This window comes from Enhydra lutris, unplaced genomic scaffold (genome assembly GCF_002288905.1).
Source record: "Enhydra lutris kenyoni isolate GAN:26980312 unplaced genomic scaffold, ASM228890v2 scaffoldscaffold24, whole genome shotgun sequence".
Lineage (NCBI taxonomy): Eukaryota > Metazoa > Chordata > Mammalia > Carnivora > Mustelidae > Enhydra > Enhydra lutris.
This window is the reverse complement of record NW_019154108.1, coordinates 470,139-494,818: the sequence shown is the minus strand read 5'-3', so window position 1 is coordinate 494,818 and position 24,680 is coordinate 470,139. Positions and strand designations below refer to the sequence as shown.

Below are 24,680 nucleotides of genomic sequence, written 5' to 3'. Positions count from 1 at the left end.
CTGCTGAAGGATGCTGTGAAGGGCAGTGAGGTACGCAAGTGGATAACGTCCGTGCAGGGGGGACCAAGGCCAGGTCTCTCCCACTTGCACATCAGGAACTCAGTCAGGGGCTTAGGGCCATTTGCGGTTCTGACCGCCGTGTTTTTTCCTTCCACGGCACCTTTCCCCAAGCAGACCAGAGCTCAGACCTGCTCTGCGTGTGCAGTGAGAGGCTTGGAGCGAGGACATTCCTAGGTTTGTGGTGGCCCCGAGGGGACAAGAACAAGGGGCTCTGGGCTGGCAGAAGCCAGCCTGCTGCACCTGCTGCCTTTGGGACAACGGTCACGCGAGTGCCCGGAAGGACGGCAGGTATACGGGGAGGCACCTGCGGATCTCGTGATCGCTCCCCGGCTCTCATCTGGTCTGTCGCGGGGTGGGGGGGGCTGACCATCGATCTTGGGGACCTTAGTGCAAAACAAGGTAGTTACCAGAACCTTCTCCCCAGCTCCACCCCCGCCCCCCAGCGGCGACTGACGGGTGTGACGTCTGCAGGCGCTGAGGTGACTGAGCCCCCGTGAGAAGGGTCAGAACCCTCGCCTGGCTCGTGGGAAGTTCAGAACCACGTCCGGGCCTGCAGGGCTGCTTCTTGGTGCGTCCTCCGCGCCCACCCAGCGTCCGATGGGCGTGAAACCCGCGGGCAGCGGGGCCGGGGCCCAGCCTCCAGGCCGCTTGGGCTCCTCGGGAAGACGGGCGGAGGACGCAGTGAGCCGCTCCCTTGCGGGGAGGTTTGAGGACGTCGGAGGAGACTCTCCTGTCCCAGAAACTGGTTTTCTGAGAAAACTTCAGGAGAGGACGGGCGTGTCCTGTCACGTCCCACGGCCCGGCGTTAGAGCCTCCAGGAGAACCGCCGCCTCCACCCGCAGGGCCTCTGGCGCCCAGCGAGCTGGGCCTGCTGTCCGCGGGCTCTCGCGGGCCCTTTGGTGGCCTCACTTCTGTGGGTCATGGGGGGGCCGGGGGCCTTCTTGGCTTCGTAGGGGCTTGTGGACTGGACACGGATCTCCTAGTCCCAGACATCCCCGCGCGGGGACCATGAGCGCAGCGGGAGGGCGTGCGGTTTCCGGAAGGCCGTGGAAGGCCGGGCCTGCGGCGTCCCGGTCCCCGGTGCTAACGTCCAAAACAGTGGGGTCTTGGCATTTCGTGGGCAGACCATGGCGTGTCTGAGTACAAGCTGGGGCTCTTGGAGCTGCGAGGGGCAGAAGCCAGCTGCTTCGCCTCGGTGACGAGGAGGTGCGGTGGCTCCGGGACCCGGGAGGGCAGGTGGGTCGGTCGAAGACTCTCACCAGTGTCTGTGGGGGTTCGCGGCCCTCTCAGCCCCTCGCCCCTCCCTATCTCGCCGTGGCTCCCACAGCTTCGCCTGTGAGCGCCCTCCCGGAGTGAGTGCCAAGGACACCTGCTCACCCCCTGGCCCGTGTCCTGCGGCCGCCGACCCGCAGTGGCTACGCTGCCCTTGATGACAGTCAGAGTCCTAGGTAGAGATACGAGGGGGGGCGCCTGGGCGGCTCAGTCGTGGGGCGTCTGCCTTCAGCTCAGGTCATGATCTCAGGGTCCTGGGATCGAGTTCCGCGTCGGAATCCTTGCTCAGCGGGAGTCTGCTTCCCTCTCTGCCTGCCGCTCCCCCTGCCTGTGCTTCCTCTCTCTCTGACAGATAAATAGATTAAAAAAAGAAAAAAGAAATAGGAGGAATAGAATAGAATAGAATAGAATAATATCCAAGTCTGCACAATTAAACGAGAGGTAATCTATCCTTACTTTGCAGTAATTCTGTTTTTGCAGGTCAAGGTACTTCTAGAATTACTTCTCGGAAATTACCATAAAACACAGTAGATACGTGTCTCAATATTCCATAATGTTGCCTTGTTTTTTACCCCACAACGATACTGATCACATAGTTGAGTGTCACGGTTTGACCCTGGATGACTTGGAGCGGCGGCCCGCAGTCTAACCGGGCAGGCTGTTCACGGTCTCTGGGAACGGCCGGAGGGCGAGGGGCAGCGAGAGCGGTAGGTCCCTGCTTCGCCGAGCCGCGGCCGGGAGGAGGAGGGAGCGTTCGGTGACCTGTCAGGAATAACTTCTGAGACGTTTATTAAAACTTCAGTCCCGGGGCGCCTGGGTGGCTCAGTCAGTTAACGTCCGACTCTCGTTTTCTGCTCGGGGCATGATCTCAGGGTCTGAGATCGAGCCCCGCAGCGGGCTCCACACTCAGCAAGGAGTCTGCTGGAGATTCTTTTTCTCCCTCTTCCTCTGCCCCCCGTTCCCCTGCTCACACTCTCTCTCTCAAGCACATAAATGAATAAAAATGTTTAAAACCCCCCTTAGCCAGGAGACACTCGTGTTGTGTCAGAGTTGCAGCCCGAGGCAGGACACAGTGAGTGTGGGAGTTCTGAACCCCATTTGTGTCTGGCGGCAGACCTGGCCCGCAGGTGGTGTGTGAGTCACCCGCGGATTTGCCGCCGTTGCAGCGGGCCCCGGCTTGTCAGGCCCTGTGGAATCCGGCTGCCGGCCAGGACGCCTCCGCTGGCGGGGCCACTCCAAGCCCTCCCTCTTGTTCTTCAAGGGCTCACCCCGAGAGAGTGGCTGGGGCTTGTACCGCCTACTGCAGGCCTCCTGGCGGAGCCCAGGATTTTGGATTTCCCTGGTGGGTGGCCGTTTGGCCCCCACAGCCCCTTGCCTCCTGGGAAAGGTTGGGCCAGAGGACCTCGGGCTCATCTGGCAGCCCTGGGTTCTCTGTGCCCCAGCTCCCGAGCCAGCTGTGGGGCTGCTGGACGGTAACACGCACTAGTAGTGCTTTCTTAATTTCTTTCTGTCTTTTGTTTGTTGTTTGTTTTGTTTTTAAATATTTTTAAGATTATTTATTTATTTGAGAGAGAGAATGAGAGAGCACAAGCAGAGAGGAGAGAGAAGCTGACTCCCCACCGAGCAGGGAGCCCGATGCAGGACTCGATCCCAAGACCCTGGGATCATGACCTGAGCTGGAGGCAGACGCTGAACCAGCTGAGCCAACCGCGCATCCTAGACTTTTTTTGGATTTACTCTTAGAACTCGATATGCCCTTTCATTCTGAGGACTCGTGTGTTTCTTTAACTCTAGAGAATGTTCAGCCCCTGTTTAAGAACTACGTCCACCTCGGTGCGGACAGCGTAGCGCGACCTAATGCCGGTTGGATGCTTTCGACTCAAGTAATAGAAACTTAATTGACAAAGATCTGAAAGTCATTTTAAGGGGCGCCTGGGTGGCTCAGTGGGTTAAGTAAGCCTCTGCCTTCGGCTCAGGGCATGGTCTCAGGGTCCTGGGATTGAGCCCCGCATCGGGTTCTCTGCTCAGCAGGGAGCCGGCTTCTCTCTCTCTCTGCCTGCCTCTCTGCCTGCTTGTGATCTCTCTCTCTCTCTGTCAAATATAAATAAATAAATAAATAAATAAATAAATACAAATAAAAATCATTTTAAGAAAGGTATTTCCCATAACCAGAAGCCAGGATGAAGTGACTTGAAGGTTTGTTGATTCAGCGGCCCAAGGATTGACCGTTGGTTGCCGTGCTGACCACGCCAGCTCAGCATCTCCAAGGATCCCAAGACGGCTGCCACAGCTCTGTGCTTTCTTTGCCCTTAGGGACTTCCGGAAAAGATTTTTCTTCCTTGCATCTTTGTGAGATCAGAGCAGCCTTCCCCAGATATCCCCGTTACCACCCCCACTAGCCCCCGACTTCTCCTCCTGACTATTTTGCCAGGATTGGAAGAAAAGGGAACACGAGGGTTACTTTAGACCACCCAGCATCCAGCTCTCAGAACTGGGGATGGGATCTGCCATCTCTGGGTCCCTGGGAGGAGGATACCACCAACACTAAGTCAGAGGCCTGCCCATAGGAGAAAAACGAGAGTAGTGGCTGGGTAGGTGCCTCGCAGTGTCTGCTACCCACGTTGTCTAATCCCTTGCTGCCCTCCCGTCGAACCTGTGTTGGATCTTCTTATCCCATCCTTCCTGATCTTGGCTCTTTGTATTTTCAGTTTCTTAATCTTTTTAATTGCATTTTGAGTAATTTCCTCAGAGCTATCTTCCAGTTCACCATCTTTCTCTTTAGCTAAATCTGCTGCTCAGCATAACCACTGAGTTTTTAATTTTGACAACTAAAATTTTAATTTCTAGAATTTCTATTTGCTCGTTTTTGCAATTGCTTATCATTTTTTCACGATGTCTGCTCTTTTGTTATGGTTCTTTTTTCTTTCTTTTTCTTTCTTCTTCCTTTTCTTTTTAAAGCTTTTAATAGCATTTATGTCTCATTCATTTTTTCCTATTAGTGTAAGTCCTTGGAATGTCAGTTCTGCTTCTTGTTTTGTTGACTCTGCCTCCACATGAATGCCGTGCGCTCGCTTCCACGTCATCAGTTTGGTCTCTGCCCCTTTCACAGTGCATGGGTTTGGTGCCCGCATTAGCGTGGCACGGGACTCGGTGTTTGATTTCTCATGGAAGGAAGCGTTTCATCCTCCACCCAGAACCTCAGGTCGATGGCTGTGTTTTTGCTGCTTCTCTTTGTCCATGGGAGGAGCTTTTGTAATCCCTTTTTCATGGAGGGGACAGCCCTTCTAGAAACCAGGATTTATGCAGGATTTCTGTTCCGGTTCTCTGCCCATGGAGCTCAAAGTCACCCTCCCACATAAAAGGCCTCGGCCCTAGCGAACTATGTCTCATGTTCTTCTGGCCACAAGTGTGGGATTGTAACTCTGGCTTTGAATTTTCTCTCTGTTTCTGGTACCTATGGATTTCTGTTTCTTGGCTTTTCTTTTTCTTTGTTATCCTTTTTAGAACCTTGGGTCATGTTGGGGTTGAGGGGGGAGGAAAGGAATAAATGAAACAAGATGGGATTGGGAGGGAGACAAACCATACGAGACTTTTTTTTTTTTAAAGACTTTATTTATTATTTATTTGACAGGCAGAGATCACAAGTAGACAGAGAGGCAGGCAGAGAGAGAGGAAGGGAAGGAAGCAGGCTCCCCGGTGAGCAGAGAGCCCGATGCGGGGCTCGGTCCCAGGACCCTGAGGTCATGACCTGAGTCGAAGGCAGAGGCTTAACCCACTGAGCCACCCAGGCGCCCCCATAAGAGACTTTAATCTCACAAAACAAACAGGGTTGCAGGGCAGGGGGTGTTGGGGAGAGGGTGGCTGGATTATGGACATTGGGGAGGGTCTGTGCTATGGTGAGTGCTGTGAAGTGTGTAAACCTGGCAATTCACAGACCTGTACCCATGGGGCTAATGATACATTATAGGATAATAAAAAACAATTAAAAAAACAACAAAAACCTTGGGTCATATTTAACCCCGTATTTCAAAGGATTTGGAGTGGCGGAGATGCTCACGTCGGCCGAGTTCACCATCTGAGCAGACAGGACTCCCTTAATTAGTGAGAAATACTACTCTGCTTTGCTTGAATAATAAAGCACTTCCTACTCATTCTCTCATTTGCCTCTTATTCTGTTAGTTTTACTTTCTTAATCTTTCTGACTGCATTCTGGGGGATTTCCTTGGACCTGTTTCTGTCTGATTGAACGGGGAGTTCATACTGACGCCCCCAGTAGCCCACTTAACACCGTGGGGCCCTTCGTCTCCTTTCCCTGTTCTGTAATCCGTGCCCCCTTTCTCCGTAAACACGTAGACTCACTTGCTCTATGTTCTAAGTAGTTGTAAAATTACAGCACCGCTGACAGCGCCAAGCCCACTAAGTAAACTGAGTAGTTCTCTGGTCCATAGAATATATATCATTAACGATTTACAGTCAAAATACTGTATTTTATTTGTTTATTATTTTTTGAAGGTTCTATTTATTTATTTGACACAGAGAGATCACAAGTAGGCAGAGAGGCAGGCAGAGAGAGAGAGAGCCTGATGCAGGGCTTGATCCCAGGACCCTGAGATCATGACCTAAGCTGAGGCAGAGGCTTAACCCACTGACCCACCCAGGCGCCCCTAAGAGGTTTTTTTTTTTTTTTTTTTTAAGGATTTTATTTATTTACCTGAGAGAAAGAGAGAGAGAGAGAGAGCAGGTGCAGGGAGGAGGAGAAGCAGACTCCCCACTGAGCAGGGAGCCCGACGCGGCACTTGATCCCAGGACCTGAGATCACGACCTGAGCTGAAGGCAGACGCTTAACCGACTAAGCCACCCGGGCATCCCAATAGTTTACTTATAAGAGTTAACAAAATTCAAAATTCATAGCTCACAGAAAAGGGACAAAACCCGGAAATAACCTTACAGACTCAGGTATAGAAGCCAAACCTATAAAGGATGTTCATTGCACAGGGCGGGGGTACATAACATACTGCGTAACTAAATGAAAACAAAATATTTCAGCAGCCTGGAAATATGGGCCAAAATGCACAAAATAAAATTTAGTAGAAATAACGTGTTGCATTTAGGCTTCAAAACATTAATGCCTTAAGTTCTAGACTGGGGTCACCTGGCTTCACAGGAACTCACGTGTGTGTAAGTTTTGGGTTTTAGTTGAGCACAGTCAGAGAAGCCCAGCAGGATGATGCCGTTGCTGAAAGGAAATGCGTTCTGAGAGCGGATTGTAGCAGGAGATTGTCCTGGTGATGGGGAAAATTGCCCCCTGTGCTCGACACCCAGCGGCTCACAACCAGAATGGCACATCCAGTTCTGGGGACCACAAAGCAAGAGGGTCATCATTGTCTGCGAACAGGTCCAAACAGGGGTGTCTGAATTCGTGAAGGGTCTGGAGGTGGCATCCTCCAGGTGGAGCTTACATCTGGAGAAGGGAAGGCAAGTCACCTGTGAGGCATTTAAAGGCTCGAGGGGAGGACTGTTCAATGCTGCTCAGACCTCCGGCCCGGGCAGCCGGCTCCCTCGGAAGGGAAGCCTTCTGACCTGCCCTCGGGACTGCTGGAAGGGGACGGGGGCCTCTCAGCCACCAGCTCCCTGGGGCCAAAGGCCTTGGGACAGTGGTGTCAGATCAAGGGCGGGGGGCGGGGGAGGCTCTGCTGTGTGTGGCCCTTCAGGCACCAGGCTTCCTGACAGCCGGCCCGTGGCAGGAAAGCGCTCCTGCTCTCTGGAGTCTCCTGTTCGTCGGGAGCAAGAGCAGGCGGAGGACGTGTCTGTGGGGTTTTGGCTGATGAGTGTAGACGAAATGTTTGGAGAAATGTCCTGTAGGACGAGTGCTAAGATGTCAACCTTCAAGCTTAGCCCAGATCCCGAGCCAGCGACCCGAGAGCAGGACTGCACGTCACGGAGAGCGGCCTGCACGTACCTGCTTAGGTCCCTGCCGGCCTTCCCCGCGGCTCACCGGGACAGGGATGAGGCCTCAGTACAGGCGGTGCTCGCCGGAGCCCCGCTCGGCCACCTCCGAGAGCCCCTACGACAAGCGCACTGTCCGACCTTCCCGGGCGCACGACCAGCGGGGGTGGGGTCAGTGCAGGTTCCGGTCCGGCGCCCAGGGGTCTGCTTGAACTTGGCCGTCTCTGTGGCTCCAGGTGCTGCTACCGCTGCTTGGTTCGGGGAACCCCTGAATTGCAGGGGCCCCAAAGCACCACAGCCCACCTGCCCCCTGTTCAAAACGCAGGCTGCTCGGCTGGGGCTGTGAGTCTGGGACCAGCATCTGGGGGGCGGGGCCGAGAATCGCCCCCCCACTCCCCAGCATCCCTCAGCACATCAAAGGTTTCGAACCTCTGGCCTCGGGGCACAGGAGCAGGTTGGGTTAGACTGGAGGAGCCCATCGTTCCAGGAGACGCAGGGAGCGACACAGGAGGTTGGCCGTAGGGAACAGGCCGCTGTGGTGGCGCTGGGGCGGGGAAGACGAGCGGAGGGTCGGTGGCGGGAGAACTGGGGCTCGGGCGGCTCGTGCGGCACGTGCGCTCGATGGGGTCTGACGCGTCTCTCCCCGTGCGCCGGTCTTACCTCTTTCTCCAGCCGCCCGGCATGCTCTGCCCGCCGCACGCCGAGGTGCCTGACCATGAGCCTCAACTCCTCCCTCGGCCACAGGAAGGAGCTGAGTAACCGCACGCACGAGGACGGTGGCGCCGGGGGCGGTGCCATCGCTGACTTTGCCACCATCGTCATCATCACCGTTTTCGTCTGCCTGGGCAACCTGCTCGTCGTGGTCACCTTGTACAAGAAGTCCTACCTGCTCACCCTCAGCAACAAGTTCGTCTTCAGCCTGACCCTGTCCAACTTCCTGCTGTCCGTGCTGGTGCTGCCCTTTGTGGCCACCAGCTCCGTCCGGAGGGAATGGGTCTTCGGTGTGGTCTGGTGCAACTTCTCAGCCCTTCTGTACCTGCTCATCAGCTCGGCCAGCATGCTCACGCTTGGGGTCATCGCCGTGGACCGGTAAGCTGGCCTCAGGGAACTGAAGGGTTAAGGAGGGATCGTGTGGCAGGCAGTGGGGGTGGGGGGGCCCCGGGAGGTCGTCTGGTCCTGTGCCTTCCGCTCCGTCTCAGCTCCTTGGGAGGACGTCCGGGGCTTCTGCCGGGGAGGACGAGCAAGCAGAGCTCTGCCTCCTCCTCCAGCCCTTCCTTCACTCTGGCCACCTCTGATTTCATTGCATTTAGGTTTATCTATGTATTTTTTTTTTACAAGAGACTCCAATGCTTAAAACAAAAAGTTCTTGAAACCTCTGATGCGTGCTTTATAGATGAGAAAAAGAAGCTGGGAAAAGTGATGTGTCAGGCTTTCCCAGGGGGCGGCCTGCTGTCCGGCAGGTCGGGGGGACCCCGCGCTCCTCGTGCTGGTGAGGATTTTGCAGATGGTCACTGCATCCCTCACTTGCAGGTGTTTGACTCTGAGGGAGGCGCAGGCTGACCTGCGCATGGGGGAGGAGGCCGGCCGGAGGCAGGGACAACACGGAGTCGGAGTTCTCGTCACGAGGTGACACGGCCCTGGGCTCCCCCGGGACCATCCGTCGTCAGCTGGTGAGGGGTAGCTGGACGGCGCCCAGAGCCCAGGCCTCCAGCAGGCCCAAGGCCAGACGCTGCCGCTCTGTGGCTGTGGAACGCAGGCTGAAGGGACTGAGTGGCCAGAACTCGTCAGTTGGCCTCTCTAATTACCTTTTTTTTTTTCCCGATGAAAATGACACAGAAAATGTAAAGACTAGAATAAATATCTGTAGCCCCAGCCCTCAGAAGTGATCTTTCGGTTTCAGTGTATTTGCCTCTAGTCAGTTTTGGTCGCGGACAACTTGTTTCTTTCTTTCTTCCTTTTTTTTTTTTTTTTAAGATTTTATTTATTTGACAGAGAGAGAGAGAGATCACAAGTAGGCAGAGAGGCAGGCAGAGAGAGAAGAGGAAGCAGGCTCCCCGCTGAGCAGAGAGCCCGCTGCGGGGCTCGATCCCAGGACCCTGAGATCATGACCCGAGCCGAAGGCAGAGGCTTCACCCCTGAGCCCCCCAGGCACCCCCAGCCTGTTTCTTTAAATGGGCTTCTCGGCTCGTGTGGTTTCTGCTTTTCTAGTTAGGAAGCGATGATGAGCTCTGCCTCCCACCTGCAAACGCCACAGGCCCTTTGAGAACACGTTTTGACGGATGCATGGCAGTCCGTCCGCTGGGCGTGCGAGATTTATTTCTACTGTCCCTTCCTGGCTTTTTGCTCCATGGCAGTTTGGAGGAGCATGTGGGGGCGGTGGCTTCGGTTGGCGTAAACACACTTTTAAGATTCTTCGTGTGTCAAAGGCAGGTTTTTAGAAGCTCGAACAGAGCTTTACTGCAGTCGCCGCTGTCAGCTGCCCATTGAGGCTGGTCACGTCACATTAAAGACAACGACTGCACCTTGTTGTCTGTGGGGAGGTGTGGGATCTCCCTGCTCTGATTTCTCTGTTTTTTAAAGATCGAGTCCCTTTGAGTGTCCCTTCCTGGGCCCCGGGTCCTGTGGGGCACAGAGTGAGGGCCCACGGCTGGAGCAGAGCGGGGGGATGCGTTTTTAAGTGCCTCTTAGGGAGTCCTCTCTATATGGATGCTTGGGAGATCGTGCTGCGTGGGAAGGTCGTCTGCTGACTTGAACATCAGGTTCCCGGTGAGCTCAGCAGGGCGTCCCGTCCCGCTGTCAGAGTGCACCATCGCGGAGAGAGCTGACCCCATCCAGCCGCTTCTCTCCCACTGGGGCGCCGGCCAGCCGGTCCGGGGAAGGCTCTGGGCGGAGTCCTCAGGCTGGCAGGAGGCAGACCTTGTCCACCGGGAGTTTACGGGGTGGGGGCGGCGGGCGGGCAGGCAGGTGTGGTGGTGAACACGAAACACTACGGCCACGGGCCCTGCTGCCATCCCACTTTGGGGGCAGGCTGGGCAAGCCCCCGGGGAAGGGGACACTTGGGCTCATCAGTGGGAACACCGAGTAGGACCAGAGGTGCGTAAGCGGTGGGAAGGACCCACCCGTGAAGGCACGGACTCCACTTGTTCTGTGACAGTTTTTCGGGGATGCAGGCCTGGCCCAGCGGCGGCTGCTGGGGAGACACGACCGGGCGAGAGGAACAGACACGCCAGGGAGCCCATGCAGGGGCAGGGACGTAGGATGAGATCATATGCGGACCGCGGAGTAGGCGGGACATTACTGTGCTGGAGGGACCGCCAGGTGGTGGAGCAGGGAGAAGGGGCAGGGGGCCGGGCGTGATTGGGGAGCGGGGGAGGCGTGTGGGTCTGTCGCTGCTGGAGACCAGGGCCGTGGCTGGAGACGGGCTGACACCCGCGACACACGGCAGCGCACTTGTCCCCCTGGAGCTCCGATCCCCGCGCCCCAGGCCCCGCAGCCCGGCGCCGGTGCCCCCTCGTGACCCAGCCCGAGTGGAGAAGGGACCGCGGCCTCCCTGTGGTGACGGGTAGGTCTCCGGTCACTGCCCTGCAAGCCGAGGTGGAGCTGGCGGACCCCTGTGACGACAGTGTGGGGACAGCGTGAAGCTTGGGGTCTTCAGGTGACTTCCGGGCACACACGCTTGGTTTTCTTGTTGTTGGTCATTCACGTGGTTCCAAGATGCAGATTGACTGGACCAGGTACCTTGATCCGTCCGTTTAAATGACGTACAGCACTCCTGCCTGCTTAGTTTCAGTAAATTAATTTTACTCAGGCTTGGTGATTTTGGAGGTCACATATTTGCCCTGGTCTGTTGGGAACCTGAAGGTGCAACTGTGTGTGTGTGTGTGTGTGAGAGAGAGAGAGAGAGAGACGGGAGGAGGGAGAGATGGGAGGGGCTGGGAGGGAGTGGTGGGAGAGAGAGGAAGAAAAAGCAGTGAAACCGGACAGAGGAGGAGCAGAGAGAACGGGGCGAGAAGGAGGCGATGGGCGCGTTTCTGAGAAAGCAGACGAGGCGAGATCCCAGGTGCTGGTCGTGACCCCAACCAGAGGGGCTGCTGGCCAGTCCCCTGCCAGGCGCCACACTGTGCTTTTAATGAACTCTCATCCCAGCCGGTGAGCAGCAGCTTGACCGACCCCCATCCTGCAGATGGGCCAAGTGGGGCTCTGTGAAACCGTCCAAGCCCACGCTGCTGGTAGGTAGCTCGTCCGGGGCGAGGAGGGGAAGGCCGGGCTCCTACTCAGCCCCACAGACCACGACGCGAGCGCCCCGGCAGGTCCGGTGGGCGGTTCATGGGCTCCAGGTTTCCAGCCTGGCGGTGCTGCCGTCTCCGGCCGGGTCACCCTCGCTGCGGGCCGTCCTGGGCACCACCGGGCGTCCAGCAATGCTGCGTGACGGCAGCTCAGTTACACGCCACATGGCGGGGGGCCTCTGGTGGGACCAGGGCTCATGCTTGGGCTCCTGCGTAAAGATGAGTCGCTGGAGAGAAGACTGAGCTCCGGCAGCCGGTTAAGTGCCCAGAAGACCACGGAAGCCCTCCGCTTCGGCCTCTGATGGCCTGCGGGGGAGCGGGCGGTCGCTTTTCTGTGCTCTCCTTCAGCCTGCAACTAGGCCTAAATGAGGCTAAGTGGAAAGAAATGAAGTTTCAAATCTATGAAATCCTAATCCTTTTTTTCTTTTTTGGTGGGCAGATGTGGAGTGAATGTTCTGCATCTTCACAGAGCTGTGCATTTTACAAAAACAGAAAACAGCCCCTAAAACCAGGGTGGTACTTGGAGGGTCTGGAAATAAATGGAGGCACTCTGCTCCGTGAGGGGCCCCTCTGACTCTGGGAGACGGGCCCCCGACCCCAGCACCCCGAGGGGATGCAGGGCCCAGCTGGGGCCATACTCTTACGGTCACGTCCCACTGGAACTGCTCGTGGCCAGAACCGTCGTCTGTGGTGGACCCAGAACCGTGGGTAGCATGAGAAGTCCGGCCGTAAAGCAACAGTAACGAGCCGTGTTGAGAACAGCCACAAGGCTCTGTTACGGAGAACGGCTTATTAATTGTCATCATTTTTACCACCGCCAGGCCGGAGTCAGTCAGAGGGGCCGCGTGGTTAACGTTCCCCAGGCCTGGGTTCCACACCCAGACAGGCTCGTGCTGTGGGGTCTTAAGGTCAGAGGGCCCGCACAGTCTTAAAGAGGCAGAGAAAAATAGAGATCTGGGGCCCCTGGCTGGCTCGGCACGTAGCGTCCAACTCTTGGTTTCAGCTCAGGTCGTGATCTCATGGGTCGTGGGAACCCTCCGCCCAGAATCAGGTCCCGCTCTCCGCAGGTTTCCCTCCTCTGCCCCTCACTCTGCTTACACGCCCTCTTCCTCTCTCTCAACAAGTAAAGCTCACAAGAAAGAAAGTCAAAATCTCTGCCTTGTTTTGTTTTTTTAAAAGATATTATTTATTTGACAGACAGAGATCACAAGTAGGCAGAGTCAGGCAGAGAGAGAGGAGGAAGCAGGCTCCTGCTGAGCAGAGAGCCCGATGCGGGGCTCAATCCCAGGACCCTGAGATCATGACCTGAGCCGAAGGCAGAGGCTTTAACCCATGGAGCCACCCAGGTGCCCCTGCCTTGTTTTTTTTTTTAAAGTGAAGGAAGCCTCCCACGTGCCCCTCCACCCTGCCTGAGCATACGCGCTCCCACGTCGTGCACTGGGATGGTGCCGCAGGGGGCAGGGTCTCGGCCGTCACCCGGCACGAGGTAGGAGACCCCCCAGAATGGCCCAGTTCATCTCCCGGGACTCAGGAGGGACCAGTGTCCCCTTTCGGTCATGGCATTTGGGAGCAGCACACACATCTGGGCTCTCATTTTCAGGAAGGAAGGGAGAAAGGTCGGTGGACGGGGGAGGCCAGGCGCTGTCCCCTCTGCCGTGTGAGGAGCAGGCACGCTCCGGGCCTTTCCCTCCGTCCAGCCCGTTGAGTCCTCGGAGCAGACCTGTGGCAGGGCTCCTGCGGTTCCCGTGTTTGAGAACGGAAGCCTTGAGAGCCTGAATCAGCCTCCGAGGTCACACAGCTCATAGACGGCAGAGCCACGAACAGACAGGCAGTCACCGTCCGCGCCCAGGCGTTCCAGCTCCGAAGGCACCCTCCTTCCCTGAGCCGCATGGACGTTGCAGGATGCAAACCCAGGGATGAGCTTGCGACGGCTTCAGCCCAGGCCGTGCGCGGTGGAGCTGTGATCCATGCCGGCCCCAGGGGATCCGCCTCAGACCCACAGTCAGGAACACGGTCTGCCCACGCCCCATCTCAGCCGGAGCATGCGCCTGACGTCCGCCGTCCCAGGCTCTCCTCGGGTGGGGACGGTGGTTCGCAAGGGTGCAGTGGGGGGCGGTCCCCCGGGAGAGGCATGGCGGGGAGCAGTTCAGGCTGTGGCCCTGTCCCTGAGCTGCCGGTGCCTAGGGGTGACTCAGGATGGTGCCTGTGGGGAGAAGGCCTCACGGGAGACGTGTGACTCTCATGACCACAGGCGTTTCTCACATCCTGCCTGTACCAGGCGGCGTCTGCATGGACACCCCTTCTTTTCGCACATGCTGCCCTCGTGGGGAAACCCTGTTATTCATTAAACAGCATTTCCTTTGGATAAAATGTCTGGGTGGGAAGGGGACTAGCTTACTTCCAACCCCATGGTCTCCATCCTCTCACCCTTTCCAGTTCAAGGCTCAGGCCTGCCCTGAGGTTTCGCATGCCCTGGCCTCTGGCCCCTGACCTCCAGCTCTGCCTCTGTCTGATTGTGCTCGGGCAGCTTCCCCACGGGGCGCACGCTGGCTCACCTCTCCATGCTCCCCCCCACCCCCCAGATGCCTTCCTCCTCACTTCCTCCTGGCCAGGGCCTCTGATCTTTGAAGACCTGGGTCTGGGGGCCATCTCCGGCAGGAGCTGGCTCTGACCCCTGAAACAGGTGCCCTGCCCAGCCTACCCCCTCCACACAGGGCTGAGGGATCAGCAGCCAGCCCTGCCAGGTGGCCTCCCGCTGGCCTGTGCCATGGGACTTGTTTCTGCCCCTTGTCTTGAGCAGGCTACGGGTTCTTTCTCTGCTGTAGTGTCCTCATCTGTACGGCGAGGATAGTGACAACGCTCACCGCTTTAAGCAGCTGTTGTGAGGCTGGTGTGTGGCTCTTAGCATCCCAGATTCTCCTGCTGTTCTTGCTGTCTGTCTCCCTCCGCCTCTCCTCACTGCCTTTCTGTGCACGTCACAGTGCTCAGCACAGCCAGCCTTCTGCGAATGGTCATCGGACGAATGAACTCCATAGTCCTTTGATATTATTGGTTTTATTTTTTTAAGATTTTACTCATTTATTTGTCAGGGAGAGAGAAAGAGAGCACAGGCAGGGGGAGCGGCAGGCAGAGAGAGAGGGGGAAGCAGACTCTCTGCTGAGCCGGGAGCCTGATGTGGGGCTCGATCCCAGGACCCTGGGATCATGACTTGATCTGAAGACAGCCGCTTAAATGACTTGAGCCACCCAGGCGCCCACACTATTCTGGTTCTTAATGACCCTCTGAAAACTGATCTAAGGGGATTCATGCCAGCAACATGGTGATCCAGCTGGATCCCGTAGAACTCCCACAGCTCCTGCTCTGACTGGGCTCTGGTGCGGTGACCTGGGAACAGGACTGCCTGAGCTCTGGGTTCATCCTGGCATCCAGCTCTTGAGGGAAGAAGGTTCGCACGAAGTTGTGTAACCTGGCCCTGTCTATGACATGTCAGGGACAAGATGGGGGAAGGAGCTGTTTCAGGAGCATTCACCCGCGGCTGGATCGAGTGGAGAAATTCATCCAAGCTCCCCACATTGGAGAGCACTGGGGGCCCATTCTGGGATATTTTCCCCTTCTGACTCCTCTCTCTCGTCTCCCTCCATCCTCTCTCTAGCTACTATGCTGTCCTGTACCCCATGGCGTACCCCATGAAGATCACAGGGAACCGGGCTGTGATGGCTCTGGTCTACATCTGGCTTCACTCCCTCGTCGGCTGCCTGCCACCTCTGTTTGGCTGGTCGTCCGTGGAGTTCGACGAGTTCAAGTGGATGTGTGTGGCCGCGTGGCACCGGGAGCCTGGCTACACGGCCTTCTGGCAGATCTGGTGCGCCCTGTTCCCCTTTCTGGTCATGCTGGTGTGCTACGGCTTCATCTTCCGGGTGGCCAGGGTCAAGGCGCGCAAGGTGCACTGTGGTACGGTGGTCCTGGCGGGGGAGGACGCCCAGAGGGACGGGAGGAAGAACTCCAGCACCTCCACCTCTTCGTCGGGCAGTAGGAGGACCGCCTTGCAGGGCGTGGTCTACTCGGCCAACCAGTGCAAAGCTCTCCTCACCATCCTGGTGGTCCTCGGGGCCTTCTCCATCACCTGGGGCCCCTACATGCTTGTCATCACCTCCGAGGCCCTCTGGGGGAAGAACTCCGTCTCCCCGGCCCTGGAGACCTGGGCCACGTGGCTGTCCTTCACCAGCGCCATCTGCCACCCCCTGATCTATGGGCTCTGGAACAAGACGGTCCGCAAGGAGCTGCTGGGCATGTGCTTTGGGGATCGGTACTACCGGGAGCCGTTCGTGCAGCGACAGAGGACGTCCCGGCTCTTCAGCATCTCCAACAGGATCACAGGTGATGCGGGAACGTGCCGGGACGGGGAGGCCCCCTCAGGCCGGGGTAGCCTGTGGGTGAGCTCGGGGCCTCCAAGCCCAGGTGTCCTTCGGGGAAGGAATGTTGCGGAGCGTCCCGTGTCTGTCCCGGGTCCTTTCCGCTCCCTCCCGCAAGCTCCGCAGCTCAAGGCAGGGGATGCCAGGGTTCAGAAGTGTGTTTTCTGTCAGCCCGGCCCCGGCTCGCTGGCCGCCTTTCTACCGACAGCCGGACCGTGGGGCCGCCGCCCGCGCTCCTGGCCCGTGCTTCCCTCCCGTGTTCCCGGGGTTCCGTAAAGCTCTTCCCGCTCGCAGGTGCTCCCGCCGGCCTCGGCCGCCCAGCCCGAGCGCACCCCTCCCGGGCCGTTCCTTAGTGTCGCTGGCAATTCCCGAACCGGGGGCCCCTGCCCCCAGCTGAAATGTCACCGTCCCCCGTGTGTGAAGCGGCGCCTCCCTCTGGTGACTGATGTGGGAGCAAGTTTCTGGAGACGGGCCTTCGGCCTGTGGTGAGACCCAGAGTAATGACTCTAGAGAGATCGATTTTTTTTTAACCCTTTTTTATTTTGGAATAATTTTAGACTTGGAGAAGCGCCGGGCAGTGGGCACGGAGCGTCGCACCCACCCTGCCGCTCCTGGCGTTCGCGTCTGGCCGAGCCACGGCAGTTGCCGAAACTGAGACGCTCGTCTTGGTGCAACGCGTTAACTAGACAGTCGGCTCGGGTTCCACCCGCCGTCCCGTGCCCGTCCCTCGCCGGTGCCGGGATCCCGTTCCCCCTCCTGTCCCGGCTCCCTTTGTCTTGTTCAGGCCTTGAGGGGTCTTCGTGCTTCCCTCAGCGTCCGTGACGCTCCGCGGGGCGCTGGTCGGGGATTTCGTGGACGGGCCTGCGTGTCCGTTCGCCGGTGCGTTCTCACGTCGGAATGAGGTCGTGTGCTCGGGGCGGGAGAGCTGCTGGGTGCCGTGCTCCCGTCGTGGTCACCGTTAGGTTTTACAGGTGAGATAAATGACACCAGGTGAAGTAGGCACAAGGCAAGATTCATGAAAGGCGCCCTCGGGCGAGGTTCCGTGACCCCGGAGAGGAGTCGGGGAAGTCGCGCCGGGAGGGGGTCGAGTGGGTCTTTTATCTGGGTTAAGACCGGGCATAGGCTCACAGCCGTGTTAGGTAGGGTATTCGGGATTGGAGGGTTGGGAGTCCTGATGTTCCGGTTTCTTGGATGGGTATCAGGTTGCTTGTGGAGACGTGAGCTGGGCGTACATCCTTATGGCGGGAGCGTCAAGGGTTAGGAAAGGCCGGGGGGCCTGGAAGATGGCGGCCTGGTGGTCATTTCTGTTGTTTCTCCTGCATTCCCGGAGCCGCCGACCCAACAGTCACGTCAGGGGCACATATGTCTTATTACTAGTCCGTGATGCCTCGATGCTTCCTGTCTAGGCTCAGGGTGCCGTCGCAGACCGCCAGACAGGGGCTCCCAGCACGGGCACGGAGGGCCCTCGGTCAGGTCAGGGTGCCGCTGGCTGCGCTCTGCTGAGCTCGCCCTAGCTGTCCTCCTGCTGCGGCTCGCAGGGGGAGGTGGGGACACAGGACAGAGCAAGCCGCTTGGTCTGACCCTCACGCCCTCATCGACTCCTCGTTACCTTCCAGACGCCCTGCTTCCAGATGCCGTCCCGCCGGGGTTAGGGCCTATGCATTCTAGGGAGACACACTCAGCCCATACAGGGGTATCCGGTGGGTCCCCCCTGTAAAGTCACTGTTGTTTCCTTTGTAATTAAGACACAGCGAGGCTGTGCGAGGATCCTCTCTCTCCCTCAGCCTTCACCCTGGATTTTTAGCATTTTTTTGCCTCCAGCAGTCAGTACTGTGTTATTAGCCCTCCGTGTTTTTGGGTCGTGTTTGAGGGAGATTATCCCCTGGAGGGGCTGCTGGGAGAGAGACCTGAAGGCACGTAGGGCGGCTGGGAACAGCTAGTTCAGATCCCAGTGTGGGGAAGTCCCCCATCTTCCCGTCTTCCCGTCTTCCCGCTCAGGAGGGTGGAAAGAAACAGCTCATAGCCACCCTGACTGTTCAGTGGTGATCAATAGGACAGCTTGTCCCTGAGGCAGCGACAGACCAGCATCGCCCGTTTATTCAGGGGCTGGTGGAGTGTCACTTCAGGAGAGAGGAAGGAAGTCGGGGACTATCTGTTCTTTGTTTTTTTCTTGAAGTAGGCTCCGTGTCCAGCATGGGGCTTGAATTCACAACCCTGAGATCAAGAGAGGGATCTTTTTTCCCCCTAAAGAGACGTTTCCATCGTGTTTATTTTTTAAGGTCTTATTTATTTATTTGACACAGAGAGACACAGCGAGAGAGGGAGCACAAGCAGGGGGAGTGGGAGAGGGAGAAGCAGGCTTCCCGCCGAGCAGGGAGCCCGACGCGGGGCTCGATCCCAGGGCCCTGGATTCTGACCTGAGCCGAAGGCAGACGCTTAACCGACTGAGCCACCCAGGCATCCCCAAGAGAGGGACTTTTTTTTGATCAGAGGAGAAGATTCTCTCCGTACCCTAGGATTTTAACCACTGAGATGCCGTCCTCTGCCCCTGGCCAGTCCGTGTTTCCAAGTACGTCTCGTGAGCCAGGACCGCATGCAGGGTCTGGTTTCGTTTCTCTGACTGACTTACCCACCTTTTGTGGAATCACTTGTCTTCCAGGCAAAAAACAGGACCTGCTTTATAGTCCGTGGAAGCTAGGCATGGGGCAAGAAAAAGAACGGGGACAGAGACTGGGGCAGGGGCAGCTAGCACAAGGACAGACCTCTGGTTATGGCTGAGGCTTTCCGTGCAGCCTGTGACGGTGCCGCCCGAGGTCGTGGGGCTGGGAGAAGGGGCGGGAAACACCCGCTGGGGTTTGGTTGGTGAGTCCCAAAGCAGCTCCTGGTCGTTCTCCGCAGAGGGAAAACAGTTTTGCCAGATGCTTTTGGGTAGAAAAGTGCAGGGACTGGTGTTCAGTGGGCCTTCCCGGGCCCGGGAGCTGCACCCACCATAATCAGTGAGCCTGGGTTTTCTCGCCGTGTTAGCCCCAGGCCGAAGAGGAGCAAGGAAGGGGTTGGGTTTTCCCTCATGCCTCCTGTCCGAGCCACCAGAAGACCTCCTGCCTGGTAAGGCTTACTGACAGACTCCTGAGGGGCTCCCCGAGCAGTGCGGATCTCCGGGCCACCTGACCTTGTCAGGCTGTGCCACCTCATGGAGGGTGGGCCAGCCCCGGCGTTGGCACGGGCTTCTAGTGCAGGAAGGGGAGCTGAGCGCTCACAGGGGGTCCTGCGAGGCCCCGGCTGACCGGCGTCTGCGGGCTGTCAGGACCCTTCCGGGAAAAAGCCAAACTGTCCTTCCAGCAACTCTCCCACGGGATACCACAGACCTCCTCAGCCAAACTGTCCTTCCAGCAACTCTCCCACGGGCTACCACAGACCTCCTCAGCCAAACTGTCCTTCTAGCAACTCTCCCACGGGCTACCACAGACCTCCTCAGCCGGCAGGGCAGGGAGCCCAGGGCCCACCCCAGGCTGGAAGGGTGGCCTGGGTGCTGTGTGAAGGCAGCCGCTACGAATGCCACCTGGTGCTCGGAGCTCCGGGAACCGGGTTAGAGCCGTCCCAGCCGCCCTCTGGGAGGAGCTGCAGACATACTCAGGAGCAGGGTCCTGCCGCAGGCCCCTTGGGGCGGTCTGGGCCGGAGGGACACAAGGCCACCCCGGGGCCTTCGCTTTTGCACCGTCCTTCCAGGTGCCGCCTGGAGGCCTTCCGGCGACTTCCATGTGCCCGATCCAGCCCAGAGCGCACCGCGGTGCTTCCAGCCTCCTAAAGGCACTAGTGACTCCAGTTCACCCCAGGCTTGACCAGCTCCCCGGGGCCTGTCAACTTGGTGCCTTTTTTTTTTTTTCTTTTAATCTCGTAACAGGGCTTGGATTGGGCCCAACCCAGCAGATGTGGTATTGTTCCGTGCGAGAAGCCCCAGGGTAACAGCGCCCGCTGTCGAGGGTAAATGCTGGATAAACACAGGCCGGGGCAGGGCCTCCTGACAGCCGTTTCCAGACCTTCCCGCCCAGCCACAGCGGTCTGGCTCGGACACGCGTCCGGCTGCTGGAGACCAGGCCGCGTGCTGGCTCTCACCCAGCCTCAGAGACGTGTCCCGAACCACCACGGCCTGGGCCATCCCAGTCGCCGGCGCCTGGCCCCCCACGGGCTCCTCCCCAGGCCGGGCTCCCCGACACGCGGTCCCATGCTGAAGCCGAAGCCCGGGATGGGGCCCAGCGTGTGTGGGGTCTTCTCTGGGCCCGGGCCTCCCCGCCAACACGCTCCGACTCCCCAAGTTCACGGAGGGGTGACTCGGAGAGAAGCCCGGCCTCCTCGACAGGCCCTCGGCTCCGGGGCAGGAAGAAAGCCCGCTGGCATCCCCTCGTGCTCTCCGAAGCGCCGCGGTGCGAGTGGAGAGAACGGGGGCCCTTCGGCCCGGGCCTTCCTGCTGAGCCGACGGGCGTGCCCTCGTGTGCGCAGGTGTCCTCGCTGCGAGCTGAGCTCCTCGTGACTGCCGTGGCCTCCAGGGCCCCTGGCTCTCGTGCTCGTGCCGTCATTATTCTCGCAACTTTTTCCGGGGACTCGTGGAGAGATTTTTTTTTACTTCTTTAGCTCCGTCCGTTGTTTGTTCTGAGACGCAGTCTCTTTGTTTCTTCCGTGATCCTTCATCTCGTTCAAGCCGGCCCTGTCCCCGGGTGTCCGGTGAGCGGCCACGCTCCGTGCTGGCGGCGAGGCCCGCGTGCGCTCAGGAGGCCGAGGGGCGGGGCACGGCCCACGTTAACTGTGCAGCTTGTCGCTGCGCCTGTGGTTTGTCCGGGGTCGCCTCGGCCGTGGCGGGGTCTCTAAGGCCGGGCCTCCGGGTTGCCCCTCCTGCCAGCAAGGGGGGCCGAACACCTGAGCCGGGGCTGGGGAGAGCGGTGCGGGGGCCGCCGCCGCCCGTAGAGACTTTCTGTCCAGCCCCACCTGCTGCAAACGCCGCTTGGCCTCCGGCTCCTGAGCTCTGGGGGGCCCTGGGTGAGACCGGCCTCCGCCCTGGCCTCCCCAGCCGCCGGCCCCGCTCCCTGGGTCGGGACCCCGTCCCCACCTTCTGGCTTACGGGCATTCTCTCCCGCTTGGCGGTTTACACCACTTCAAAGTTCCTTTCCAGTATGCAGGCGGGATCTCAGGAGGTCACGGTGCGCCCACATCCCGTTTAACTGGGAGGTCACCTCCCAATCCCATTTGCCCCGTTTTCCCTCCCCCTGTCTTGTGGGCATGTGTTGTTGTGAGAGTTTCCTCTTTGGGGGGCCCAGGGAATCCTGTCACAGTGCAGACCCCCCCTGGGGGCAGGAACAAGGGAAAAGGGCAGCTGGGGGCTTCCGATCCCGCGGTGGGTGGAGAGCCCGGTTTGCAAGGGACAGAGAGGACGGGGGAGGCAGCGGCGAGGCCGGTGGGGACAACCGAAGATGGAGGGTCCGTGGCTGCCTCAGCAGGGCCTGGTCTGTGCTGACGGTGCCGACTTTCCCTTTCAGACCTGGGCCTGTCCCCCCACCTCACAGCGCTCATGGCAGGCGGACAGCCCCTCGGGAACAGCAGCAGCACGGGGGACACCGCCTTCAGCTGCTCCCAGGACTCAGGTAGGCCTCCCGGCTGCCAGGGTTTCGTGCCTTGGTTTCCCCATATAACACGGGGACTTGAGATCCGTTCTCCCCCACACAGGGCTGTTGACAGGCTCCAGGGAGGGGAACGTGTGCAGGGTTACCGTGCGGGGGACCGGGAGCTGTCCCCGTCTGTGTCAGATGGCCGGCCGGACCGGTGTGTGTCCTGCTGCTGGTGGTCCGTGTCCAAAGGGCCTTTTCCGAGCTGGGCTCTCTTGGGCAAGAGGCTCCCTCTCTTTCTAAGCCCCGGAGCGTCCCCGCTTGTGAGCCGGGAAGGTCCTCCGTCTGTCACAGGGCCTTGTCACCCGGCCCCCAGGGGATCCTGCAGCCGGAGCGCATCTGTCCCGCCGCCGCCTGTGATGTCGCCATCCTCGCGGGGTGCGGGCGCCCCTCGCGGCAGAGGCCTCCGCTCTCCACCCCGGGGCCTGCGAGCTGGGCTGACAGCTCGGGCAGTTGGTGCCGTGTCCGCCGCCGGGAGCTCCGGAAATCTCATCCCGGCCCTGACCTGCTTCTCCCGCCGGCGGCCTGTGCCACGGACCTCTGGGGCAGGCTGAGGGCCGAGACAGAGACCCGGCCTGTCGTGGACGGTGTTCTCCGGAGGCAGAACGTTCCCTGCAAACGTCTGTCGCCCGCCAGCCCGTGGGTTGGCCGCTGGCCACGCGGCCCCACTGGTTCTGAGTCCCTCGCAGGAGCTGAAGGAAAGGAAGGTCTCTGGGTCCCTCCCCAGGCTCCTTCCCGTTGCCCGCAGCCCACGGGGGCCCGTGAGCCGCGGACGGATGTTTATTCGCGCAGTAAATGTTCGTCTGGCCAGGCCCTGCGCCAGCTCCTAGAGGTGGAGCGGCGAGCTGCCCTTCTGGAGCTTTCTGTGGACTGGGGAGGACGGTCCGCCGTCCCGCGTGCTTCTGCCCTGAAGGAAAGACCATAACTGGGGGGGGGGGGGGGGGGGGGGGAGCGGCGGCCCTTTGCGGAGTATTTGGGGAGGGGACTTGCACAGCTTCTCTGAGTGGGACACCGTGGAGGAGGAGGAGGCCAGGCAGGAGGAGGAGGGGGTAGGCCTCGCCGCCTGGAGGAGTACGGCCCGTGGGTCACCCGGAGCTGGCATGCGGGAGTGTGAGCCTGACCCTTCGCCAGCTGGGCCTCGTTCGGAACGACCAGCACTGACTGAGCACCCACTGGGCACCTAACGCTGTGCCACACGCGTCCCCTCGTCCTCACCAGCTCTGTGAGGGGGCCTGGAGGCACCGAGGGATTCGGTGGCCTGCCGCGGATCCCAGGGCCCTGTGGAGCGTGACCTGGCGGGCTGACCCCGAGCTGAGGCCAGCCCGACGCAGCAGGAGGAGCCCGGGCTGCCCCGTCTTCCTCGTTCCGGAGCACCGGGGCCGTGAAGGGCTGCAGGCTGGAGGGCGGGGTAGCACAAGGCTGGTCCCAACATGCGCCCCAGTGTCGCACCAGGGTCCGCTCTCAGGCCGGACCCCCACACCCCTGCTCTGCCAGCTCTCTCTGTAGGACCCCCTGCCTCTCTGCCTTTGTTTCCCCACTTTTTTGAGGGGTTTTTCAGTTCTTTTTTGATCTCCAAAGAACTCTACATTTTGAAGTTTTAAACGTTTATTTAGCACAACGTATTTTTAACAATGATGGAAATCCAGACACAAAGCTCCGTGTCATAGGGCCCTGCCCCCCCCCCCCGGAATCCCAGGCCTGGCTCAATGCCCCGAGTCACCTGTCGTATGTCACCTGTCTCTTTGGGTAGCACGCCGTGCTCCTCGTGTCTGACGCGGCTCCCGAAATGAGGTGCGGCACCCGTGTTTCTTGGGCAGACACTGCAGGCGGTAGACGCAGCTGTTGGCGGGACTGAACCCGCGGAGAGAGGGTGCAGGGGGGCGGGGAGGGTGGGGGGAGGACCCCGCTTCGCCAGTCCTGTGTGCACAGCCCAGCCTTGGTTCTAGGCACAGACGTGATGCTGCTGGAGGACGGCACGTCCGAGGACAGCCCTCCCTCCCACTGCACCTGCCCCCCCAAGAGAAGGAGCTCCGTGACCTTTGAGGACGAAGTGGAACAAGTTAAAGGTTGGTCTGCGGCAGCTGCTTCAGGACCGCCTGGGCAGGGGTGAGGATCCGGGCAAGCTCCTCGGCTCAGCCGTGCTCCCGTCCCCAGCCTCCCAGGCCTCACCGCCCTGCCCGCCGCCCTGCCCGGCTCCCTCGGCCTTAGGGCCCCGCTGTCGGAGTGGGCGGCATCCGGGCCTGGGGGCGGTTGCTGTTGACCTCTAGGTGGACACCCCCCATCCTGATTCCCATCTCCCTCGGAAGCTGCGGGTCGGGTAATAGCTTCTGAGCCTCCCCAGTTTCTCTCGTGTCTGGGTGAGGCGCGGGCAGGCAGCCGAACTTGCCCGCCCCGAGCCTCTGCCGCCTCTCGTGGGAAGCGGAAGCAGTGCCCCCTCCAGGGCTCCTACCTCAGCCGAGGGCGCCGCCGCGACCTGTGCGGCCCCTGGGGTCGGTGAGGGCACGTGAGTTCCAGGAGAGGAACAGCCCCGCTCCAGCGCCCACGCTCGTCACCCACCTGTCCTGAGTCCAGCCGCAGCGCCTTGTCGCCTCCGGCACCGGGGTCCGCTTTCCCCTCCGGACACGCTGATCAGTAGGGGGCCAGGGCCAGGCAGAGCGTCCACAGACGGAGGGTTCTCTGCCCGGAGCCCCGGCCCGTGAGCACCGCCGCCCGCACCCCGGGCGCGGAAGGGGCGGAGCCGGGGGCGTGGCAATGCCCCGGGACAGGGAACCAGGGCCCAGTCCGAGCGCTGGGCTGGCCGCGGTCCCCCCTCTAGGCTGGCCGCGGTCCCCTCTCTCCTCCCGACTCCAGCCGAGTTGAGGGACAGCCACCGAGGTCGGAGAGACAAAGTAGACGCGAGGACAGAGTCTGGCCTGCAGCCTTGTGGGCTTTGTCACGCGTCACCCCGGAAGCGGAAATTGAGCGAAGCCTCCCTGGTCCGGCCGCCGCACGGTCCGGCCGCCGCACGGTCCGGCCGCCGCACGGTCCGGCCGCCGCACGGTCCGGCCGCC

At 59.7% G+C, this 24,680-nt stretch overlaps 1 protein-coding gene across 9 annotated transcripts in view; it reads left to right on the top strand.

Moving 5' to 3' along the window:
* The window catches only part of LOC111150867 (G protein-coupled receptor 161), a 49,962-nt gene that overhangs the window by 23,548 nt on the left and 1,734 nt on the right, over positions 1-24,680 (top strand). For 8 of the 9 annotated variants that reach the window (XM_022508517.1, XM_022508519.1, XM_022508522.1 and 5 more), the window contains 4 exons: positions 7,951-8,367; positions 15,217-15,941; positions 21,505-21,609; positions 23,577-23,736. In XM_022508517.1, coding sequence (XP_022364225.1) covers positions 7,951-8,367; positions 15,217-15,941; positions 21,505-21,609; positions 23,577-23,736 — 1,407 coding nt within the window. The remainder of the gene's footprint in view (positions 1-7,950; positions 8,368-15,216; positions 15,942-21,504; positions 21,610-23,576; positions 23,737-24,680) is intronic. The other variant, XM_022508523.1, reaches the window with a different exon arrangement.